The sequence below is a fragment of the Galeopterus variegatus genome, unplaced genomic scaffold (assembly GCF_000696425.1).
Source record: "Galeopterus variegatus unplaced genomic scaffold, G_variegatus-3.0.2 Scaffold3754, whole genome shotgun sequence".
In the NCBI taxonomy this organism is placed as follows: Eukaryota; Metazoa; Chordata; class Mammalia; order Dermoptera; family Cynocephalidae; genus Galeopterus; species Galeopterus variegatus.
In genome coordinates, this window is record NW_007729865.1 from 171,752 (window position 1) to 196,744 (window position 24,993).

The 24,993-nt window shown below is 53.5% G+C and overlaps 1 protein-coding gene across 3 annotated transcripts in view; it reads right to left on the reverse strand.

The window, feature by feature from the left end:
- The window catches only part of NCOR2 (nuclear receptor corepressor 2), a 161,922-nt gene extending 137,524 nt beyond the window's left edge, over nt 1-24,398 (reverse strand). For all 3 annotated transcript variants that reach the window (XM_008585917.1, XM_008585916.1, XM_008585915.1), the window contains exons 1-5: nt 24,205-24,398; nt 15,863-15,990; nt 13,060-13,237; nt 5,000-5,179; nt 45-158 (exon numbers count right to left, since the gene is read on the reverse strand). In XM_008585917.1, the coding sequence (XP_008584139.1) occupies nt 45-158; nt 5,000-5,179; nt 13,060-13,237; nt 15,863-15,990; nt 24,205-24,309 (705 nt within the window). In that variant the 5' untranslated portion in view covers nt 24,310-24,398. The remainder of the gene's footprint in view (nt 1-44; nt 159-4,999; nt 5,180-13,059; nt 13,238-15,862; nt 15,991-24,204) is intronic.
- Nucleotides 24,399-24,993: the final 595 nt, after the last annotated feature.

The window sequence follows — 24,993 nt, forward strand, 5'->3', positions numbered from 1 at the left end:
GGGGGGGGGGGGGGGTAGAACCCTGCAGGGTGGGGCGGGCATACCCGGTTCTCGTCGTAGATGATCTGCACTAGGCTGCGATGCTTCGACTCGATGGGCGGTGGCGACACGGGCTTCTCGGGCTCGGGTGGCTTGGCAGCCTCCTCCTCCAGCTGTTGCTGTGGGAAGGGGCAGAGTAGGGGTGAGCGGGGGGTTGCGGAAGGAGATGCGGCCCCCACGGTGGTGGTGGCAGGCGGCCCCCTCGCAGCCAGGGCCACGGCCGCACACAGGAAGTCAGGCTGCTAACCATTTCCTCTGAGTCACCCCCAGGGACTCCACGCCCTGGAGAGGCCCCAGTTCCCTTGAGGCCAGCTGCAGCTTCCCGGCTCTGGAGCCAACCTTCCCAGGTTCAAATCCTGCCTCTGTGACTTACCAGCTAGGGGAGCATAAGCAAGCAGCTTAGGCCTGCTGGGCCTCAGTTTCCTCATCTGTAAAATGGGGCTAATCACCGTACCTCCCCATTGCAGGTTGAGGGGAGGACTGAATGAGTTAACACACGTTTAGTACTGAGTTGGGGTTCCTAAAAGCTGGTTATTATTATCCATTGTGATTACGAGTACCACCAGCATCAGGAGGGGCTGTGTGGACACTGCAGCCAAACTGTCTATATTAGAACACTGCTTCTACTGATTATTTGCTGCACAGCCTTAGGAAGCTGCTGAACTTCTCTGAGCCTCAGTTTCCTCATCTGGCAAATGGGGATAATGAAAGCTTCTACCCTAGAGAGTTGGTGTGAGGGTTAAATGAGCCCAGTGCCTGGCACACAATAAGCACTCAATAAACAGCTTTTCATCATCACTGCCTGTGGTCTTCATCCCGGATCCCCTCCTCCAGACACCTCTGCAAAGGGCATCCCTTTGTGCCACTGTCTGCTTCATACCAAAAAGGAAAGCTAAAGACCAGAGAGCGTAAGGGACTGGCCTAAGGTCTGCAACCTACCCTACATGGTGCTACTCTGCTCACGATGCTCACACAGCCTGCACATGACATTGGAGCAGACCATTACAAACTCAAAAAGGCAGACGAGATGGGGGCAACACAGTAAGTGCCAGAAAATTCAGAGTCTGCGGGCCACAAAGCCTGGCTGGTTGAGCCAAGCTGCCTTGGTCCCACAGCGACTCCTGGTGGTGACTTCCAGAAGGGCATCCAAACGACCCCAAAAGTGCGAAACAAAGGAAACCAAAAAATGGAAGAGGTGGACAGCTGGAAAGGGTGGACAGGAGGGAGACTCTCTCCCGACAGTGAAGGTGGCCTTCCCTCAGGCACCAGAGAGAAATACGACCTGAGACATGTACAGAGACTCAGCTAAGAAGGCAACTCAACTCCACCAGGTCTGGAGTCAAACCATAGCTTCATCACTCACCAGCACTGTGGCCTTGGGCAAGTCGCTTCACCTCTCTGACCCTCAATGTCTTCTTCAGTGAAACCTGGGAGCAGCAGTGCCTACCTCATAAGGCTGTTTGGAGAATCAAAGAAGATAATGCACAAAAAGTACTGCTGTGTAGCAAGGACTCGACCGAAACTGGCCATCGAATGCAAATCAAACCACAATGAGACAACACTGTACAGCCACTAGGAGAGATGCAGTCAAAATTTTTTTTAAATGAAATTAACAACTGTTGGCAAGGATGTGGAGAAATTAGAACCTATTTACATTGCTGGTAGGAATGTAAAATGGTGCAGCGCAGTGGACAACAGCCTGGCAATTCCTCAATAAGTTAAACCTAGAGCTACCATATGGCCCAGCAATTCCACTTCGAGGCATACACCCAAGAAAAGTGAAAGCAGGTGCTCAAACAAAAACTTGAACACGAACATTCAGAGCAGCACTATTCACAAAATCCCAAAGGTAGAACTAACCCAAATGTCCGTAATAAATGATTAAATAAACAAAATGTGGCATACCCACACAATGGAATATTACTCAGCCATAAAAAGGAATGAAGCACTGATACCTGCTACAACATGGATGAGCCTTGAAAACATGATGCTAAGAGAAAGAAGCCAGACACAAAAGGCCACATACTGTATGATTCCATTTATAGGAAATATCCAGAACAGGCAAATCCATAGAGACAGAAAGCCAAGAGGTAGCTGGGGGTAGAGAGAGAAATGGAGAATGACTGCTTAATGGGTACGGAGTTTCCTTTTGGGGTGATGAGAATGTCTTAGAACTGGATAGAGGTGATGGTTGTACAACATTATGAATGTACTAAATGCCACCAAACTGACACTCTAAAATAATTTTATTCTTGGGAATTTTAGTTAAAAAAAAAAAAGCCAAAGTGAAATTTAGGAAAAAAGAAAAATCTCAAAACCAAAAACCTGAGAATTGGGGGCTGCCCTGAGCCACCTCGCTTCCAGCTACAGCCCCAAACATACACACGACCTGTAGCTTCAGCCTTGTCCCACAGCCAGGCCCAGAGAAACTACAGGTGCCAGTCCTCTGCGGGCCTTGGCAATGCCTGTCTGGCCCCAGCTGGGGTCCACCTCTCTCGGAATGCCTGAGCCGCCATCCTAGAAACCCACCTGCTGCCCCCTGAGATCTCAGATGCTGGCCGAGCCTCAGTGACCAGGCCTAGATGCTGGACTATCACCAAATCCCAGCTCTTCCATGCAAGTGACAGCACCAATGCCTCCTTGAATAGATGCCCTCCCCCCCATACATCTTTCAAAGCCCAGCTCAGGCAGTGCCTCTCCCAGGAAGGCTTCTCTTATCAGCCTTCAACCTACTGGCCACAGTGGCTGGATGAGCCCTTGATCCTACACAGAGCCCATACTTCCTTGTGTGGAGGAGATCAAGGGTGAGCCTGCTGTCCCCATTAGCCTAGATGCTCCCCAGGGTCAAAATAGTGTCACACTGACTCAATCAACAGTTTTAATGAGCACTAATCTGTGCCTGACACCACAAGGAACACAGCAGTTAACAGGGAGACGAGGACCCTGCTTTATTTTGCAGTGGGGAGAAGACCAACCTATAACAAAGCAGGATCTATATTAATTCAAAGGATGATGCCACCACCGGGGTGATGGGACAGAGAGGAGTCAGCAAAGTTTTCTGTAAAGGCGCGGATCATACATATTTTCAGCTTCGTGAGCCACACGTTCTCTGTCGTGACCACTCAACTCTGCCACTGTAGCACAAAAGCTGCCACAGACACATGTACATAAAGATATTTAAACAAATGGGCATGGCTATGTGCCAATAAAACTTTATCTACAAAAACCGTCAGCAAGCCATATTTGGTCAGACTGGCTGACCCCTGGGATAGAGGATGCTGGGGGTGGGGGTTCCTATAAGAGACTGGGGAGGGGGGGTCCTGTCTATGGAGAGAACATCTAAGCAGAGACCTGAATGATACCAGGAAAGGAACTGTGGAACAGCTGGGAAAAGGCAGATTATCAATCAAGTTTATGTTAAATAATATGTAACATAAAATTATAAAATGAGGGCCGGCCCGGTGGCGCACTGCTACAGTGCGCCGCTTGGGAGTGCGGTGGCACTCCCTCCGCGGGTTCGGATCCCACATACAGACCGGCCGCTCACTGGCTGAGCGAGGTGCGGGCGCAACACCGAGGGTTGCGATCCCGTTGCCGGTCCTGGTCTGGTACGGGTGCGACACTGAGGGTTGCGATCCGTTGCCGGTCACGAAAAAAAAAAAAAGACAAAATTATAAAATGAATATCATGTTTATATCAATTTTTTTCTTTGCAAGTCTTTGTGTGGTTTCAGCAAAGACATGAGGATTTATTTTTAATGGTATGATCTTGTTCCCTCCTCAGAACCCTATGAGGTGGGGGTTATGTTTGTGCCCATTTTACAGATAAGGAAACCAAAGCTCCAAGAGGTGAAGTTTTCATTTATTTATTTTTATTTTTTATTTTATTTTATTTATTTATTTATTTATTTTTGTCTTTTTCGTGACTGGTAAGGGGATCGCACCCCTTGGTGTGATGTTGCCCACACTGCGCTCAGCCAGTGAGTGCACCAGCCATTCCTATATAGGATCCGAACCCGCGGTGGGAGCGTCGCAGCGCTCCCACCACCGCACTCTCCCGAGTGCGCCACGGGCTCGGCCCCAAGAGGTGAAGTTTTCAAAACCATATAGCTGGTGAGGGGCAGAGTTAGGAGACCCCACCTGTTCAGATTCCAGAACCAGGTGATATTTCCCGCAGGTTATAGATGAGGGAAGTGAAGCCCAGAGAAGTAACTGCCCACCCCACATTACCAAGAAGTGGTAGAAACGGGATCTGAACCTAGACAGCCTGACTGGAAATCCTGAACTCTCACCCACCATTTCTGCGCTGTCTAGTAGAGCAGCACATGTGGCTATTCAAGTGTTAATCAATTTAATTTAATTTAATTTAAACTAAATTAAAAATTCAGTTCAGTTGCACTAGGCAGGTTTCAAATATTCAATAGCCAAACATGGCTAATGGCTATCACAGACAGAGAACATTTCCATCATTGCAGAAAGTTCTACTAAACAGTGCTATCCCGTATAATACTCTTTTTTTTTTTTCCTTTCCTTTTTGTCTTTTTTACTGACCGGCAACAGAATCACAACCCTTGGTGTTGCGCCTGCACCACGCTCAGCCAGTGAGCGGGAACTGGTCTCCACATGGGATCCGAACCCTCGGCGGGAGCGCCGCCGCACTCCCAAGTGGCGCACTCTCCAGTGAGCCACTGGGCCGGCCTGAATACTCTTATCTAATAAATGTAAAGGGCATAAAAGCCAGCTGGCACAAGAGAAGTGCTCAGCATATTGGATGGCACTGCCCCATATAGTACTCTTGCCTAATGAATGTAAAGGGCATAAAAACAAGTCAGCTCCCAGGAATTTGGAAGTGCACAGTGCATGTTCACGATTACTGTTACTAGTGTTATCTTCGCTGTTGTCACTGCTGCTGGGTTGGAGGCTCAGAGCCACCATTCTCCAACCTACCCACCCACTCGCACCTGTTTTTTCTTCAGCTTAGAGATCTGCTGCTCCACCATGGTGATCTCACGGTCCACGCGGTCCATGTTCTGGATCAGCTCCTCCTTGGAGAGCCTTGGAGGTACCAGCTCCAGCTCAGGGTCAGCATGTGGGGGACTGGGGGGAGACACTGGCTCCAGCTTGCCCGTCAGGCTACGGTCCTATAGTAGAGAAGAGACAAGTGTGGGGTCAGCTCAGGGAACTCCCCCCAGTCAGCAAACCCCAAATATACCTCCAGTTTCCGGCTCTGACTTCAGACCCCAGCACACTGGACATGTGTCCTGATGTTTGCCCTTGCCAGTGCTCCTGCCAGGCGTACCCTTCCCAGACCATTGCCCACTCTCCAAAGGTCAGAATACTTTATATCCTTCAAGATGAGGTTCAAACACTCTTCCTACATGAACATTTTCCCAACCTCCTCTCAAGACATGATGCCTTCCCCCGTCACTTTCCCCATAACACATCTCTCTTACTCCATTTACCCCATCTGTGTCCTCCCACCAGACCAAACTCTCCAGGAACACGAACCAAGACCCACAATCTCCATTCTCCTAAGACCTGGGCTCTGCAGACCCACCGTAAACATTCGTTCACAATGTCCAGTGCAAACAAACACATTATAGAACCTCACATATAGCACAATCATGGCTTTGTAGAAAATATACATACATACACAAACACACAGAAAACAAACAAGAATGGGATTCAAAGAGGTCAAAAGGAGTTATCTGGGCAGCGGGGCAGGAGGGTATTTTTTACTTTCTTCTTTTTATTACTAGAATCTTTCTGATTTTCCTTCATTGAGGATTACTCTTTGTGTAATAAATTTGCTTTCACAAAAACGTGTTGAACAAAGCAACCCTACATTTGTTTATTCATTGACTTCATTCGTGGAGCACCCAGGCTATGCTAGGAACACTCTGGAAAAAAGGTGGTTGAAAAAACAACTCAGTCCTCACCCGTGCAGCCCTAGATTCAAATCCTGGCCTGCTCTGCCACACCCCAGTTCCATGACCTCAAGCAGCTTACTCAGTTGCTCTCTGCCTCAGTTTCCTCATCTGTACAATGGGGAGAATAACAGTTCCTACTTCCCAGGCTGTTGTGAGTCTTGAATGTGTGAACGTGTGCTAAGCACTCAGCTCAGAACCTGGCATACTGTAAGCACTCAATATGCATTGGCTGGGATGGTCCTATCTCAGAACTTGGGCTCCAGGCCTGGTAGCTCAGGCGTAACCCAGCCCCCGCCCTGTGCCATCCTCAGGGTCAAGCCAGCAGCCGCTGGCAAATAAAGCCATGGAGCAACGCCAGGCTGCTACTTCCCCGCCCCGACAGCAGCTGCACCCAGAGGATACAGGAGACATTATCCCCCAGGACAACTGCTGTCCCCACCCCAAGCCCCAATCTTGGGACTAGCAGAGTCCATGTCATCATCTGTCCACCCCTCCCATCCTCAGGGCCCATGTCCTCCCCCTCATCCCCCAAAGATCCCTAGCAAGGTCTACAGGGGACGAGAATCTCAGGATCACACTCAGTTTGCCTGCAGGACTCACTGTCACCATCTGAGACATGGGGACATGGGGAGCTGGAGTCTGGACAACCATGGGGGTCCCTCTGCAAACACAGAATCCTCAAGGGAAATGCACTAAAGTCCCTCAACCACCCTGGTGAGGCCCTCCACATCCCTCAGGCCACCTCCACTGGGGACACCCTAGAAATTACAGCCGGGACCACTCACTGCTCGGCTCACTCCAGACCTCAGCACTCTCCATCCACTGTCCCTCAGCAGGCCTACGAGGGGACTGCTACTTCATCCCACTGTACAGATGAGGAAACCGAGAACCTCGAGCCTGCAGGGGCTACACTTTTCTGTAAAGGGCCAGATGGTAAACATTTTCTCGCTTTGAGGTCCAGACAGTCTTTCCTGAGTAATCAGCCCTGCCATTGTACTGTGAAAACAGCCACAGGCAATCCATAACAAATCCATAACAAATGGGCGGGGCTGTGTGCCAATAAACTTTATTTACAAAAATAGGCTGAGGGCCAGATTTGGAGCTTGCTAGAGTTTGCTGACCCCCTGCTCTAAGCAATTCACAGGTCTTGATTCATGCCATTGCCACAACTACCCTGGGAAGTGCAAATATTGTCTTCCCCATTTTCCAGATGAGAAACTAAGGCCCAGCGAGGTTCAGCGTGCCCAAGGCCACCCAGACAAAGAGTGATGAAGCCTAGGCTTCAGGGTGCAGGAAGAGGGAGGCTGCAGAGGCTCCCAGGGCAGGAACGGGGTCCCAGCCACACATCTGCTCACCCCACAGAACCACTTGGCTGGGCAGAAGAGCCAAGGACCCCCTGAAATTAGAAGCAAAACTGTGTGCGGAAAAAAATTCCTAGAAAAATACTCAGAAGGAATTCACATGAGTGTGTCAGTGGGGGTGGGGGCCCTAATTGCTCCCCAACAGGAGGTTGAGCAGGGGGCCGTGGACTCCTGACCCCACATGCGGCAAACCAGAAGTGGCTCTCGAATCTGGCACCCCGGGGCCTTTGCACAGGATGTTCCCTCTGCCCAAAGCACCGGATGCCACTTCTGGCCAGCTGACATCAGACGCCTCTCCCAACACCACCACCCCGGTGAGGCTTGCTGAGGCTCGCCTTCCCCCCATGCTCCCTGGGCTTGGCTGGTCTCTCCCTGCAGCCTCAACCATTTCTCAGGGCTCTTGAGACAAAAGGGAGCAGCAAACATGGTTCCTAGTCACATTACCTTCTGCAGGGATGTCTCCCTTCCCCCTCTGCTCTCTCCCCTGGACAAAGAAGAGACGAGAGAACAAGAACAAGGATGTGCAAGGAAGGGCTATATGGGGTCCAGGTCACCCCCAAACTGTAAGACCAAACTGTTCACCTACCCCAGGAGTCATTCTCAACGGCAACATCAGCAAAACAGGTTCCATCCCCAGAGCAGGTGGGGACAACACCAGGACTAAAAGCAGCAGTCGGCAGCCACTAGGAACTGTTGGAAAAGCGGCTAGAAACTTACCTCCCTGAACTCTCAGTGGGTGAAAGCAAAGCCCTCTTCTTCACCAGGTTCTTCCTTACTGTGCAGGCTCCACTTTTATGCTCAGTAAAAATGCACAGGTAGGTCCGTCAGTTCAGAAACAGATAAACAAAATGTGGTCTATCCGTCCAACGGACTGTTACTCAGCCATAAAAAGGAAAACAGCCTGATGCCTGCTACAACATGGGTGAACCCTGAGAACACGATGCTGAGTGAAAGAAGCCAGGCACGAAAGGCTGCACGCACGGCGCGTGAGTCCACTGATGACAAATGTCCAGAACAGGCACATCCACAGAGACAGAAGGCAGACTCGGGGTTGCAGGGGCTGGGGGAGGGGGAAAGAGGAGTGACCACTTAATGGGTATGGGGTCTCTTTTTGGGCTGATGAGAACGTTTTGGAACTACAGAGGTGCCGGCTGCACACTGTGAATATACCACCCACCAACGAACTGGTCACTTTAAGACGGTTCATTTGATGTTGTGTGAACCTCGGCTCGATTTCAAAAGAAGAGGCACACCCACAAGGAGTGCTTCCCCGTGCTGAGTTGCCCAGGACTGGGGCTGAGGGGGCCAGGCAAGCAGGTCTCCAAGTGGCCCTCCCAAAGACGGCTGCCTGTGTGTCACCCAGAGGCTGAGGGAGGAAAACGAGCTGATACCCCCAACTCATTGCCCTGGGAGCGGCAGGTGCCATTTTCCTCACCAGATGCCCTTGGTGTGAAACTTGAAGCCAGCGTTGAAGAGAAAAACTTACTATGCAAAATTAAAAGACAAAGAGGGAGCAAAAGCCCCCAGGACTGAGGGGGGACCCCTGAGGCTCCCCACATCCCAGTTCCGGGAAGAAATGGGCCAGCCTCAGAGACTCACAATCCCCCCTACCCCGGCCACAATGACAGGATCCAGGATGGGCACGGACCCACTCAATGAGAGGAGGAGAAGGCAGTTTGGGGCTGAAAATGTGGAGAGAAGAAGGGAGAGCTCCCTCTTTTTTCTGGACTGGAACCTGGGAGAAATCATAAGCGGCCTTCTTGTTAACACAACAAGACCACGTGAAAGATGGTAGAGACACAAAGTGGACAGAGATGGGGTCCTGATGACATCATGTCACCTAGATCAGGCTGTGCATGAAGCTAGCAAACCCCTGGACTTCAGTTATGTGAGCCACGATGCGTGCTTAAGCCAACTTGACAGGGGCTGTCTGTCCCTTTCAGACAACAGAGCCCCAACAGCCGAAGGGACTTTCAGAGGTGGTGCTGTTGATGACACTTTGAAAAGTTCCCTAAGACAAAGTTTGGTGATCTCCAAAGGAAGCCTCTGATGCCATGGGACACCAGAAGCTCAAGGGCAGGGAAGCATTATAAAACAGAGCATTTTTATACAAAAAAATGAACACAGTGGGGCGGAGAGAGACCATGCTAAAAATCCCATCAAATTCCTGTCTCATGCATCCAGAGAATTCCACACAGCAGATGCAAAAAACATCTGAACACTTTCCATGCTGTGTTTTCCTCTCCCCAGCTTCTTCTCTTGCCCAAAACTTGCTCAAACTTTCCAAAGGCTCTTAACAGCCTGAAGCAATTACAGTGGTTGGTCCAGGCAGGCCCCAACTCTGGGCCCACTACTCCCCTGCAGGGTCCAGGAAGCGAGGAGAGAGAAACACACAGACACAGAGACAGAGAGAGACATAGAGACAGACAAGACAGACAGACAGAGAGATGTAGAGACAGAGACACACAGAGAGAGACACACAGTTAGGCAGAGAGAGACAGAGACAGAGAGATGGACAGAAAGACAGACCAGAGACCGATGGCAGGCGGGGAGAGAGGACTCCAGGCAGAGGGAGCCCCAACAAGAACAAGGAAAGTGCAGGCCAGGCAGAAAGACTCAGAGTAACTGTGAAGGGTGGAGACCCTCAGGGGAAGGTGGGGCCCGATTCTGGAGAGACCAGCTGGGGGGCAGCAGAAGCCTCTTGGGGAGCCAGCCAGAGACACTCTTTTAACCTGTTCTCTGGGCAGAACCGGATGTGAGCGGGCTGGGAGTCGACAGCCCGCAAAGGTCGGGTCCCCACAGGGGAAAGAAGACGCCTGGTTGGGCTCTGAGCTCCCTTCCCACACACTCTGACCTGCTGGCCATCCACACCCCACTTTCAGGAGTTTTTCAAATGGAAATGTCCCTCCCAGGAGGTTGAGCTAAAATTCCCTCCTGCCTTTTACAAAAAAAGGAGAAAGAACAGACTCAGGTGTTAATGGGGGATCCAGGCAGAGGGAGTAGGGTAGCCTCCCCCAGAGAAAGCAGAGGGGGAGCCCTGAGTGGTGGAAGCATGGGGGAGAGAAAGGGCTGGGCTGCAATCCTGCTCCCACAACTCTCAGCCTGGGGCCTCTCTCTCCACTTCATTGGGCTGGGAAAATATAATGGAATGACACTCACTGGACTTGGCACAGTACCTGGCACATAATAAGTACTCACTTAATGTTAACTGTCGTTATCATGATCATTACCACCACGTGAGTGCCTCCTTCACACTATCCTCCCAATGAAGGACCTGCCTCAGCCTGAAATTCTGCCATTCAATCCTATCCAGAGGCGTCAGGCAGAGAAGAGGACCCAGCAGGCCTGAGTGGGCCACTTTCCTTCCCTGGCCTGGCTCCCAGTCCCCACCCCACCCCCACTAGTGCTACAGTAATATGATCACTGACCTCACCCAGCAGCTGGGAGGCCTGTGAATGAGCTAATACGTGTCCCCACGGTCATGGAGGAGCCTAATGGAATTGCTCAGCACTGTGCAGGGAGGGGCATCCATCACTCAGCTGGCCAGGCACCAGGCCGGCACAAGGACAAAGATGTCACCTGGACATGGTCCCCACCCCAGCACCGGTGGTCAGATACAGCTTCTGGGTGACCCTGAGGAACAGAAGCTTCTGGGACCACTGCCTGCAATCCCTCATTAGCACTGCAGTTAACTTCCTCCATGTAAATCAGAGACAAAATGCGCTTCTAGCCTAGACTGTCCTGAGTTTTACTGAAACGAAGGAAGGCAGGCAGGAAGGTGGTGTTGGAGGTGTTGAGTTTAGGGGGAGGGAGGCTGGCTGGGCTCCCAACAGCCAAGGCACCCCCCCTCCAACCCCCAAAGGTGCAGTACTGGAAGGAGGGTCCTGGCACTGACACTAGTCCCAAGCCCAGACTCAAGTGCCGGGGGCTGGGGCTCCAGGCCACAAAGACCCCTTCAAGGCCATCAGGGACTCCCGACCATGGCCCAGTCTCATACCCTGGGGGACACAGTGGAGGCACAACTTCAGCCATGAGCTGCCTTAGGGAGCCCTGTGAGGCTGGCCTTAGGTCTCCCAGTTCCAGACAGGCCCTGGCAGAGTAGTCAGGGCGTGGAGTGAGGGAAGAGGCATGTGCCTCACTGAGGGGAGGGCATTCCTGGCTGAGGGCACAGCTGGTGCAAAGGCCCCGAGGGGGAATGCACCGGTGTGTTTGAGGACCCCCGAGGAGGCCTGCGGGGCTGCAGCTGAGGGGGGTGGGAGAGGGGATGAGGTCACAGAGGTAACAGGCTGGATCATGCCAGACCTGCAGGCCACTGTGAGGACTTGGGCTTTTTCGCTCCCCTGTGACAACCTCAGGGAGGGGGCCTGCCCTGGTGGCAGGGAGGCGAAGCCAACGAACATCCACGTGGACAACCCCAGCACCTGCCTTCCCTGGCTGCAGGTCAGCCCTGTGGCACCTGGCAGGTGTGCAGGTGTCAGGTCACAGCCAAGCAGAGCAGGAAGCGGGACCGTCCCAGCCTCCTGCCAGCTCAAACCCATCCCAGTGAACATTCCAGGGCCCACGCTGGTGTCTTCTCTCCCCAACAAGAGCCCGAGTCTGGCCCAGGTTGCCTGGCTTTGGTATGGAACAACCTCCAGCTGGACCAGTTCAGAGTGCTGGGCACTTCCTATGTGCGGCTCACTGCCAAGCCCTCTACCTAGATGACCCAGCTGACACCCTGTGCATAAGGACACAGAGTCAGTTCTGTTACTGTCCCTGGATGAACGAGGAGAACACAGGCTCAGAGAGGCACAGTCACTCGCTGAGGCCACACAGCTACGGTGTAAGGGTGGTGAAAATTGCACCCAGGTCACCTGAAGGTAGATCAACAGAAGGCCCTGGGGTGGGTGAGTGCACAGGTGAGGCCTGGGGCGAGGGCAGCCTGCCACGATCTGGAATGACAGGCAGCCCCCATGGAGACACGGAGGAGCCTCTAGTTGCCCAGCTCCCCTGCCCAACACTGGCCCCATGGTCGCTCAGGCATGGGTGGCTGCACTCAGCACAGCCCCACCCTGTGCCACCTAGCGCCCCAAGGAGTGGCCAGACTCTGGACAGCAAGAAGGAGTGTTTGTTGCCCCCTGCCAGGGGCTCTAGGGTTCCAGGCCATGCCCTGACCAAGAACCGCCCCCTTGGTGCTGAGCCAACTCTGCCCCATGTCACTTCGGGAGTCTCTGGAGCGTCCCCTCCCTGCCTCTCAAGAATTCAGGAGTCTCAGAGGCCCTGCAGATCCCTGAGCTGGCTGCCTCACAGGCCAGGGTTCAAGTCCCAGTAGCTGCAGAGCTTGAACGGGTCACTGAGTATCATGTTCCAAGAAGCAATGAACCAAATAACCCAACTCTAATCAAGCACTCAGTGTGTGCTAAAGGCTGGACATAAGGGCTATCATAACACCCCATCAGATAGCAGCTCTCTGCTGCATGGCTCCCCAGGGCCCCCATCTCCCCTCCAACCCCCAGCCAGCCACAATGGCCACATGTCAGATCCTGCCTCATGACCTTTGCACTTGCTGCTCCTGCCACCTAGAATACCTTCCCCAGTTCTTGCTCCTCCTGCCGCCCAGCCTCTATACACCCTGCATTCGGTCCCACCTCCAAGGCTTTGCCCAAGCTGTCCCCGCTCCCTGCACACCCACCCCTTCCCTTCCATGCAGCACAATCAGCAGAGGAGCTCCTGGCTGGAGCCAGGCATTACCTTGGTGAGGTCATCGGACCCGCCAGGCTGGCCACTGGCCAGCAGGGGTGACGGCCGGAGCAGCGGGTCAGGCAACAGCTCCAGGCGAGGGCGCTTGCTCTCGATAAACTCCATGTCTGACTTGCCCAGCTCCGGCAGATACGAGTGGGAATCTGGTCGCAGGTGGAGCTCCTGGGACCTGCGGGAAGCAAGGGCATGTGGTGTCACACAGAAGAACAAGGCTCTGAGACCCCCAAGGTCCCAAATGCCTTGCCGGCTGAGCACTTACTGTGCGCTGTGTTCAGGTGACCCTGAGAGAAATGCGCTCATAAAAAGCCCGCCTGTCCAAGGCCGCACAGTGAGGCAGGACTCCCACACAGCTTGGTCTCCTTCAAGCCCACACTCACTGAGGACGTGTGTAGGAAAGGAATGTGCCAGAGCTGACATGAACACCTGCTGGTGACTGCCACTTCCTCACTTCTCAGTGTGGTCTGAGGGCCGGCAGCATCAGCCCCACCTGGAGCTGGCTAGAAATGCAGAATCTGAGTCCCACCCCAGCCCTACTGAATCAGACCCTACCTTATAACAAGATCCCCAGGTGACTCATGGGCACAGGGAAGTCCAAATAAGTGCTGAGGGTCCAATGCAGACAATAGCACACATGATACCATTTCCCTATCACCCACCGTGGCAGACACCACCAGCCGATCACAACACACTTGCTGCTACCCCTGGCGTAGTCATCTTCTCAACTCAGCCCAACAGCCCTGTGCAGAGATGGGAGCTGTCCAGCTTAAATCGCTCCTGACCAGTTCTCCTAACCCTCCTCCCCAGTTGGCCCATGGAGGGCATGGCCTTGTCTAAATGAACCCAGCAGAGCTGGGACTCTTGGCCTCTACCTTCCAGGCTCCAGCCATCAACCACCAGGCAGAGCCCAAACACTGCCCTTGCTGAAATGCTTCTCAAGTTGTGCCTCTCCATACACTCAGAACAGAACACAAACTCATTCCCTTCGCCCACAGGCCCTGCCTGATCTGGCCCCTGCTCCCCTCACACACTGCACTCCTGCCTCAGGGCCTTTGCACATGCTGGGCCTGTGCCTGGAACCCTTACACACCAGTACCTTCCACGCTACCCCTTCTCTTTCATGTCTCAGGGCAAAGGGCGCCTCCTCCTCAGAGCGGTCTCCTTGCCCCTAGCTGCCTCTCCAGCCTGTCTTCTTTCTCCACAGCCCTCGCCACCTGCTTGGTGGTTCACAGGTGTGTGCTGGCTGCCTGCCCCGCCCCAGAAGGTCTGCTCCACGAGGGCGGCACCATCCACCTGTCTTGTTCACTGTCGTACCCCAGTGACTGGCACACAGTAGGTGCTCAATCGTGCATACAGACTGACCGAGTGCTACTACTCGCCACATGGGCTGGGGCCATGCTGCCAGCTTCACCTGGAGAACAAGGCTCTTGCCCCTCTGAGCTCTCTTCCCTGGAGGACCCTCTAGCCCTTTTCTCACCAAAACTGGGTCCCAGGATGTCCATCCTGCACGTCTCAGAACTGAGGGCTTCCCCATTACAAGGTGCTTGGCAGGAAGCCTGTGGCTTTTTTACTGAAACATGAAAAAGGCATCATACTGGCTTAAATAGTGCTCCCCCAAAATTCATGTCCACAAGAACCTCAGAATATGACCATGTTTGGCACCAGGGTCTTTGCAGGTGTAATTAAGCTAAGATGAGGTCATACTGGATTATGGTAGGTCCTAAGTCCAACGATTGGTGTCCTTATAAGAACAGGAGAGGATAAAGAGACACAGACACAGAGGAGATGGCCATGTGAAACAGAGGCAGAGACTGGAACGATGCACCCACAAGCCAAGGAACGCTGGGGACACCAGAAGCTGAACAAGGCAGGAAGGATTCTCCCTAGAGGCTTCTGAGGGATCGTAGCCCTGTAGACACTCTGATTCCAGATTCCAAGTCCCCCAGAACTGTGAGAGAAGGCATTTCTGTTGTTTTAGCCCCCCAGTTTGTGGTTCTTGGTGACAGCAGCCCCAGGAAACCAACATAGGCACCTCCTCCACCAGCCCCACCTGCTCCAGGGAGACTGCAGTGTGGCCCTCAGCAGTGGGCTCCCTGCATGGCCCTGGGACACCTCCACAGGTACATGGCATCATCAAGGGCTTGGGCCTGGTCTCTTGAGTTCTAATCCCGGCTGAGTTAACACAGCTGAGACCCATCCCTCAACATCACAGCCTCAGCTGCCCCTTCTGAGAAATGGGCACAATTTCCCACACCTCAGCTGTCTCCATAGAAGTTCCTGGAGAAAGAGGGAGAAAGAGGGTGGCCAAATGGCCCAGAATCTGTACACCAAGAGCCTCGCATGGCTCTCCCCTCACTAGGGTCCCGCCAGGCTGCCCTGGCCCGTTCCTCTCCCATTTGGCTTAAGGGAAGGCTGGCCCAGCATGGGGCAGACAGGAGAGGATCTCGACTGCCAGCTGGAGAAAAAGGGAGAAGCGAGGGAAGGAAGGAGGTTCTCCATGTGCACCCAGGTGTGAACATGTCCCTTCCAACCAGCAACTCGCTCTGCTCCCCCTCCTGCCCAAGCTGCACACCCACAGAGGCCACTGATAATCCACACTGGAAGTCCAAGGGCCACTTGGCTCTTCCCTGCTTTGCCCCGAGTCACAGCCACAGCAGGACAACAGCAAATGCACAGCCTAATGCTCCCTCATTTAACACCAACCCAGCCAGCTCCTGTTCCTCCATGGGCCTCTACTTCTCCATCTGAGAAATGGCTCTGTGGTGCTGAGCAAGGAGGCAAGCAAGCCTCTCCTCACCGTTCATTCCCGGGCTGAAATTCAGACAGCAGGGAGGGTCTCCTCCTTTGGGGCTGGATGATGGAGCCGGCCGACAGGTGCGAGGCGTAGTCTCGGGGGTGGTGCTGGTACTCGAGCAGCCCGACGTCCTAAAGAAGGGGACAGAGCAGTGAGTAAGCGCAGGTGGTGGGTCCCTGGACAGTCATGGACATGGCAACGGGGTCAGGCCACAGGCTCCCTGCCCAGTGCTTGCTTCTGCCCCAGGCGCACAAGCCCATGTCCTCACCCAGCGCTCTGAGGACACATCTGGCCAGAGGCCACTCCTGAGGCCAATTGCCAACAAGGAGAAGTAATACATACTGCTCAACAGGCACTCTGCAAGGACACCGGGCTGAATCCTCCCACACAGCCTCCTTAGAACCATAGCGCTCTATGATTGTGCCCACTTTCCAGATGACACAACTGAGCCTAGGGGGCTTCCATTGCCTGTCCAAGGCCACAGACTGGTGAAGGCCCAGGGCCATCTGTCTGCAAAATCTGCTCCTCACCACTATACCTGTCTGCCTGCCATGGTAGCCTTGAGGAGGGGGCCACCCCCACCTTCCCCCCCTCCCACCCCACTGCTGCCAAGCAGGTTGTGGGTGGGTCCATCCAGGCAAGAAATTCTAGCTGGGAAACACAGCACAGCAAAGACCAGACTACAGATGCATGAGGGGCGGCATTATTTGTAAAAAACAGAAATGCGTTAGCAGAGAAAACTGGAAAAAAGGAGCATCCAAGATAGGGTTTCAAAACAAAGTGTCCAACTTAGGAGCCCCTCCATCCTGTCTTGTAAAAGAAAAACTCACAGACGTCTAGCACATCCACAGGCACAGATCAATGTCAGAGGACAAACATCAGGCAAAATGCTCCTTCTTTAATAAAATGCCACCCATTGGCAAACTTGAGTCAGACTCCTCCAAGCCTCCTTGCGACTCAGCCTGGAGCAAGGCCTGTCCTTGCTGGGCCTGCACAGTCCTCTCTGTTCACCAGCTAGAAATCCCAGCTGTCTCTGTTGTGCTCAGAGTTGAGCCTGAGCTCTCTCTCCTACTGCAACTGTCTTGACCCCAATTGCAATAGTTCTGAATAAAGCCCTCCCTGACATTTGAACAAGTGCCAGAATAATTTTCACTTTAACTCATTATCCACTACCGTCCAGGGATAAACTCAACATTAACAAATTAGATGTACACCCTGATTTGGGAAATGTTAAAATGTTTAAAAAAAAAAATAAAGATAGTTACAAGCTGCTCAAACAAGAAGACAAGACCAGTCTCACTCATGTGCTGATCCTAATCAGTTAGTTCTGTCTGTCTGGAACACTCAGTTATACAGTGTGTGGCAATCAATTAGTGATGTCTGACATGGGTAAGGCTTCAGACAGAGTGGGATTGCAGGTGACTTAGTACCTTCTTGGCACCTTTTCTTAATTTTCCCAATTTTCTGTAAAAATCTAGTCATTCTTTTGTTGTCTGGCTTTTTTTTTTAAAAGCAGTTATTTTTGCAAAGAGAATAAGAGATGATACTAGGTAGGTGAGTTGAGAATTTATCTGTTTCAGACCCTACAAAACAAGCATGTAAGAGGCTGGGAGCCAAGAGGCTAGAAAGAATGAGTATCTGGAATCAACCTCAGAGGCTGGAAAAGATGAAGGACAGACCTCCCTGGGCAGACGAATGTGGAAACAAGAAGCTGCAAGGCCTCAGGCTGCATGTTTCTGTTGTTCCTATTACATAAACTCTATGGGCCTCAGTTTCCTCATCTTTGAAATGGACACACTTCCAACCACTAATTCCTCGTAACTCTCTGAGGGATCTCCTCGAAGGCTGAGGGCAGTTTCCAGAAGGCAGAAAGGGCTGAGCCTCCTCTCCCATCCCACAGCGTCAAGCACAAGACACCAGATGCTTACAAACGAGGAGGAGGAAGAAGATCGAGGGGCTTGAAGGAAGGAGGGAGGGAGCGGAGGAGGCCCCTGGACTGGCAACAATGAGACTGCCAGGCAAAGGTCTCCCACGCACATGCAGAGGTGTGAGGAACTTAGTGAGCCTTGTCTCTGTCTGCCAGGAGGAAAACTCCCTCCACTCTCTGTCGCACAAAGCAAAGTGAGCAAAGAGGCAAAGAGGCAGACAGTCCCCTCCCTCGGGAAAGGCCTCCACAAGACGGTGCCTGCAGCTGCCAAATGAAGCAGGAAAGGGCACAAGGCAGCACGCAGCCCCTGTGGTTGGGCTCTGGAGTCTACTGCACAGGCTCTGGCCTCAGTTTCCCAATTTAGGAGTTCCTCCAAGGTGCATCTTGGGGACCATTTCTGCAGGTGTCCACACTGGTTTCCACCCTGGGGCTTGAAACAGATCTCCAGGGCTGAATAGCCTCCATGGGTAGCTCCACACAAAGATGAGAAACTGAGGCACAGAGGTTAACTAGCTTGTCCAGGTCACACGGCAAGGAGGGGCTAGGTTCTGAGATGCAAGATGGAGGCTAAGCGTGGCTTTCTGCAGAAGGGACAGGCCACAGGCTCTGAATCAGTCCCAGTAGGTGACAGCAGCAAACCCGATTTGGGGAGAGGGCTCCACCCTGGCCTCTCTGCATGTTTCCAGGGCTGCTGCTCAGAAAAGGTGGGGAGGAAAAGCATATCCAGGTGAGACAGTCTCTCAGACTCTGTGGGCTTTCCCCCAGCCATGGTGCTTCTGAAGCTGGAAATTGAAGCTGCTAAAAAATGATGCCCTTAAAACTCCTCGGGTAGGTGACAGGCAGCTGCGGCAAAGCAATTTACCCAGGAGGGAATCCCGGAGGGCCTGGGCGTCCGGTCCTCAAGTCAAATGCTGGAGCCGGGTTCTGGGGGACATTTGAACAGGGCTGGGAGGAGGGTTTGCTTTGGCTCGGATGAGAGAGTGGTGCTCCTCCCTGGCCCCCCAGATAGGGCTCCTTACCCCAGAAGGGGTCAAGAAAGTATCTGGGGCCACATGTGGCTGCAAAGGAAGAATTCAACCCATTCCTGGAACCTGGACTCTCCTGGAATGATGGGGTCTACAGTCAAGAGAGCTTCCACCTCAGGACCTTTGCACGTGCCATTACCTTTACCTGGAACATTCCTTAGCCAGATTTCCACATGCCAGCCCTCTCCCTTCCTTCAGGTCTCAACTCCATTGTCAGTTTCTCAGTGTGGCCTCCTCCCCTGACTTCCTACTTAATTTGGACTCCCCCAACCTCAACCCTCCCTCTCTCTCTCCTCCTTCCCTGCCCGTTATTCCCCTGTGAGAATGTCATCTCCCTGAGACAAGGATGCTTATCCCTTTTGCTCACAACAACATCCCCAGGGCCTGAAAGAGAATTGGCACAGGAGATGCCTGGTTAGCATTTGCTGAATGAAAACTGGATGAACGAATGAATGAATGAATGAATGAATGAATCTCCCCGCATGGGGCCTCCAAAGAGGCTCTCTCTGGGGGGCCAAACCATCCCACCAGAGCTTCTCCTAAGAGCTCTCCCCAGGCACCTGGAACCGTGCTGTAGAAGAGGCCACATGGCTAATACCCACATGGCACTCAGGATCCAGGCAAAGGCTCCAACATTCCAGCCTCTCACCCCCCACCCCCCTGCACATCGACTTGCCCCCACCTGGCCCAGGCAGGTCCCAGGTCTGGGACCCTTGGCTCAGGGCAGTGCTACTCCCTGAAAGGTCCATAACATTGTCAGTCTGCAACAAGGTGGGCACAGACCACAAGAGCATTCAGAACCCTTTGGAGCTGCATGACCGTAACATCCACATGCACAGCCAGCATGCTGGTCCTGCTGGACTCAGCCTGGGCCAGTCCCTGTATCTGTGCAATAGGACCTCATATCTGTTTGTGACAAATTGGAAATTAAACAGACTGGTCCTTCCCAGAGAAAGTCTGATAAGCACTAATCTAGGGCAAGAGGCAGCAAACGAGGTCCCAAGGCCACAGCAGGCGCGGCCAGCTTCGTCCCCATCCCGTGTGGCTGGCGTACAGCCTCACCCATCCCCTTGCATATTGGCTGGGTGGCTCTCGCACTACAGCAGCAACATGGAGCAGCTGCATGGCCTGCAAGGCCTGAAATATTTACAGAGAAAGTTCACCGACCCTCTGTTCTGGAGGAAAAGCCCAAAATGTACACTTGGGGTGAAAATGGACAAGGATACTAACAGCTATGCTTTTACAATAATAGTATCACCCTTGTCGTCATTATTACACTATTAATTGTATCAGCCGCCTGCCAGTAAGCAGTAGTGTCACGCACTGTGTGAAGGGCTCTGCACAAATCAACTAATTTGATCCTCACAATCTTATAACTATTCTTGCTCAACTGACAGGGGAACTGAGGCATGGGGAGGTAAGGCCACTTGCCTGAAGTTTCATAGTGAGGACATCAGTGAGGCAGGATGTGAATGCAAGCAGCCTGGCTCCAGAGCCTGTGCTCTGAACTGCTCTTCTATACTAAGGCACAGGGAAGTTAAGTAACTTGCCCAAGGCCACACAGCAGGAAGGGGTAGCTCTGGGATTCAGACTCTGTGTTGCTGCCTTTTTTTTTTTTCTGACTGGTAAGGGGATCACAACCCCTCGGCACAGTGTGGTCTGCACCATGCTCAGCCATTGAGTGCACCGGCCATCCCTATATAGGATCCGAACCCGTGGCCTCGGCACTACCAGCACTGCACTCTCCCGAGTGAGCCATGGGGCTGGCCCTGTGTTGCTGCTTTTAGCTGCATTCATTCAGCCCAAGGACTGGAGGAGCTCAGGAGAGCTCAGGGATCCCAAAGGACTTGAGGGGAGAAGGCAGAATTGAGCTGGGCCACAGAAAGCCCGAGAGGAGGCAGGGAGGGGAGGCTGCATCAGTCTCTGGCAAAACAAAATCTGGGGGTGTTTTGTTCCCAGACCCTCAACCCTGGGAGACTCGCGATTCTCCAGGACCCTCAGGGGAAAACAAGGAGTCCTGATACTGTTGGTGAGGGAAGGTGGGACCGTAAGGATGAAAAGAACTTGGCACAGAGAGATTCTGCAGGTTGGACAGGGAGACCAAGGATAATAGCCAGGGTCCCAACGTTGGAGAGGCCTGTAGCACAGCTAAGGCTGGGTCAGGGGAACCCAGGGCTCTCCCCGGTCTTGGGATCCAGGCCTGTCTGCAAGCACTTCCCAAATTAAACCTTCCAGCCATGCTGGGCATAACACAGCAACAGCCTGAAGATAATGAGGCCAGAGCACAGGCTGGGGAGACAGCGTCCCTGCCTGCACCATTCCGTCATCCCTGCTCAGAGGCCAGGGCCTGCAGCCCCAGAGGGAAAGGCCCTCCCTGGGCCTCCTGTCCACCCTGCCAGGAGGAAAGAGATGATTACTGCGTGCACTTCACAAACATCCCATCACGACACCCATACTGCAGATGGGAAAACTGAAGCTGCCCCACACAGTTAAGTGAGCAGCCCAATGTCACTCAACAAGTTGGGGATGAATAAGCATTCAAAGCCACGCTAAGGGATTCTGAGCCCCAAGGAAGACTTGCCATCAAAGCAGCCCCCTGCCCAGAATGCCATGGAAGAGGCTACCAGAGCCAAGAGGTACCACCCCGGGAGGTGCTACACAAGCCTGTCAAGGGTTTGTGTGACAGGACCCAAATCCAGGAAGGTCACAGGTCACTGAGTCCAGACCCTTCTCCTGGATCCCAGAATACCTGCCTCAGCTACTATACAAGGGGCCAGGACACCCATGTTCCTGCCACCAACTCACCCCCTAGGAGCTGTGCCCTCAGGTGAGGCCTTTGTCTTTCTGTGCCTCAATTTCCCCTTTTCTCTGTCCTCTGTCTTCCCAAGACTGAGGAGATCAGGAAAAGGGCAGCACCTCCTGAACCGCAGCATGCACATCAAATGAGCCAATGGGAAGGGTTTGAGGGGTGAGGGGCTGCCCAGGATGGGGGTGAAGACGGCCTCCAGATTACAAACCCTAACGCTCACTTCAAACAAGCCATAGGAAAGCAAATCCAGCCACGGATGCATGACTAAGACAGCAGAGCCCCTCCCCAGGGTGCCCAGAATTCTTGTTCCTGTCATTCAAGTGATAAGCAGGGGTCCCCAGCTGGACCGCCCCAGCATGAGGCAGGGTGGACAGGTATTGGGAAACTCCTCCGAGGAGGGGTACATGCTGGTGGGCTATGTGGCTGCCCCCACACAAGGACAGAAACACTCCAATCTGTGGCTGCCCAGCTTGGGCTCCCACTCAATTCTGGCCTTAGCCTCCTGCCTGGAGGGGGTGGTGACTGCTCAGTCCTGTCCAGCCACCTCCTGCATCACTGACGGCACTGTAGGAGAGTGGGAGGTGTTTGGGGTCAGCTAGTGATCCTGGACAGGGCCCAGCTGGGGCAAAGGGCAGGAGGGGAGGCAGGAGGGCAGGTGCCACAGGAGCCTGATGGCCCAGCCTCAGGGAACAGTGTGGGAGAGGGGCAGAAATCCAGAGGGCAGGGCAAGAAACAAGAGAGAAGCCAGAGACAGTGGCCTCTCAGGGGAGGTGGACACCTGCCAGGCAGCTGCAGGAACAATAACAATAACAGTAACAAGAAGAGCAGTGGACACACTGGGCTGAGCCCAAGCCAGGCACCGTCCTGAGGACCATAGACAGATCATGACCTATAACCCTCTCGGGAATCTAGGAGCTGGTGATTCATTACCCCACTCTATGGATGACAAAACTGAGGCTCAGAGAGGTTAAGCAACATGGCCAGTTTCCTCACCTGCAAAACAGTCCCCCATGTACAAAACAGAGAGCGTAACAGTCCCTGCTGGGGGGCAGTTAGCGGGGCAAGGGCAACTGTCCCCATGAGGGCTGTGAAGAACACTCGGCCTGTAGTAAGCGCTCAGTCAGTGAGAGCTCTTCTTTCTGTTTTTGTTGATGGTGATAATGATAAAAAATGATAGTAATACATAACAATAAATCTCCCCTAAGGAGCGTATTGCTCCACGCCGGCACACACGAGGTGCTCAGTAAATAGAGGCGTGGGGACACTGGGGCTCAGAACCCCGCCGCTGCAGCAGGCTGCCCTCTCACAGGCATTTAACCCGAGGCCTGTTATTAACCTCCTGGGCCTCAGTCTCTTCATCTGCAAAACAGGATAATAACACAAGCTGCTCTTTCATGGGGCTGCTTGGTGAGAATCCAAGGACCCCAGCTGGGGAATGTCCTCATAACAGCGATCATTTACTGCAGCTGGCTCTGCAAGCGTTCTGGGGACCTGAATCTTCAGGCCACTGTGTCCGGGACTCCCGCAGCTGGGCCAGTGAGTTCATATGCAAAAAACACTGTGCTCGCTGATGGGAATGCCCTCCCACTCCTCTTCCTCTCTGTGTCTTATGAGGAAGGACCACACCAGCCAAGCAGGACAGACACACGCCCACCCACACTCCCACACACAAAGGTGAGCAGAGTCAGCTCCTACCCCAGCTGTGGCTGCCGGGTCTCACACACCCTCACCAAGCAGTCAGGAGGTCAAATTGGGGAGGGCCAGGACTCTGAAAGCCCTCTGGCAAGCACCCAGAGATACAGTATACAGTAGATATGCAATAAATGCCAATGGAGCATGGCATACCATGCAGCAAGAGATGAGACAGGGAATGGGCCCCCACTTGGAGGAAGGGGCTGCAGTTAGGAGAGCCAACTTCTGAAAGCCCTCTGGCAAGCACCCAGAGATACAGTATACAGTAGATATGCAATAAATGCCAATGGAGCATGGCATACCATGCAGTAAGAGATGAGACAGGGAATGGGCCCCCACTTGGAGGAAGGGGCTGCAGTTAGGAGAGCCAACTAAGGGCACACCCCAGCCACAGGCAGGTCATCTGGGATCCAGCCACCAACCTGGACCCCCCTATCAGGATTCAGAGACATCATGCGTGCTAGGCCTCATCATCTCGGAGCCATGAGCCTTGCTGGGGCCGTGAGGGTCAGGGAAGGTGGGGGGTTGTGACCCATGGCCCCAGGAAGCCACCCCAATCCTAAAGCAGAAAGGGAGCAGAGGTGAGGCTGGGCTACAAAGAAAGTGTATACAGCAGGCACTCCATGTTTGCATGCAAATTCCACTGCCAATCGAAAGAGAGGCAGAGCCCCAGCTCAACCTGACCCCAGCCTCCACCTTCCCAGCTTTAAAATGGAAGCTAAGAGATTTCACCAGATGCCCCAGGGCCTGGGAAAGGCCTCCCACCTCCCCTGGTGTCCACGGCAGCCACACTAACCTGGTCAGAGGTGAAGAAAGGAATGGGGTGGAGACTCAGCAGAACAGAAAAAGGGTCACAAAGGTGACCCTGGGCACACACACATGTCCCCCTTACCGTGTGAGGCCGGGCGATCTGCACTGGGTAGGAAATGCCGTGGGGTGGGTAGCGGGGCTCAGAGGCTCTCCATGTCTGCGCCACGGGCTGTGTGGATCCCGACATGGTGGTGGAGGCCCAGGGGGGGCTCTTGGGCCCCAATAAATTCTCTCTCAATCACCACCAAGGATTAAAAGCTAGTCCTCGTCATCTGCTCTCGAGCCGCCACGTCACAGGCACCTGTGAGAAAACCAGAAAAAAACACAAAGATCAGCCACAGGGCAGCTGGCTCCTCACAGGACCCGGGTGAGGATCCCTAAGTCATTCCTGTGGCCCTGTGAGGAGGAGTGAGCACACAGGGGTCTGCCTGGACGCTTCCCCATCCTTAGCACACTTGTTTGGGGATCTTCTGAGCCACAAAGGTGAGGCCAGCACCTGCCGCACATGTCACACGAGGGACAAGCTGTCCCCCTCCCCACTGTCAAGGCGCTCACTCAGCAGGCACAGGAACTCCAACTCCGCATCGTGCCCGCACCACCGAGATGGCTCCCAAGCCCCCCTCAGCCCACCCAACTTCATTCCACGGCCTCCACAGGTTGCCGAGTCACTGAGGCAAAGTTCTGTGAAAGCACCTGGCAGCTGCCGGGCCTGTCCTAAGAGGCACATGAGTGTCCTGGGCAGTGGTGGCCAGGGTCAGTGCTCGGGCAGGCCACAGGTCACAGTGTAACCCCTGGCTTTGGACTTCCTGTTACCCTCTGCAGGAGGATGACGCTATGATGTTGGGGACAAGACAGATATGAGGTCAACCCA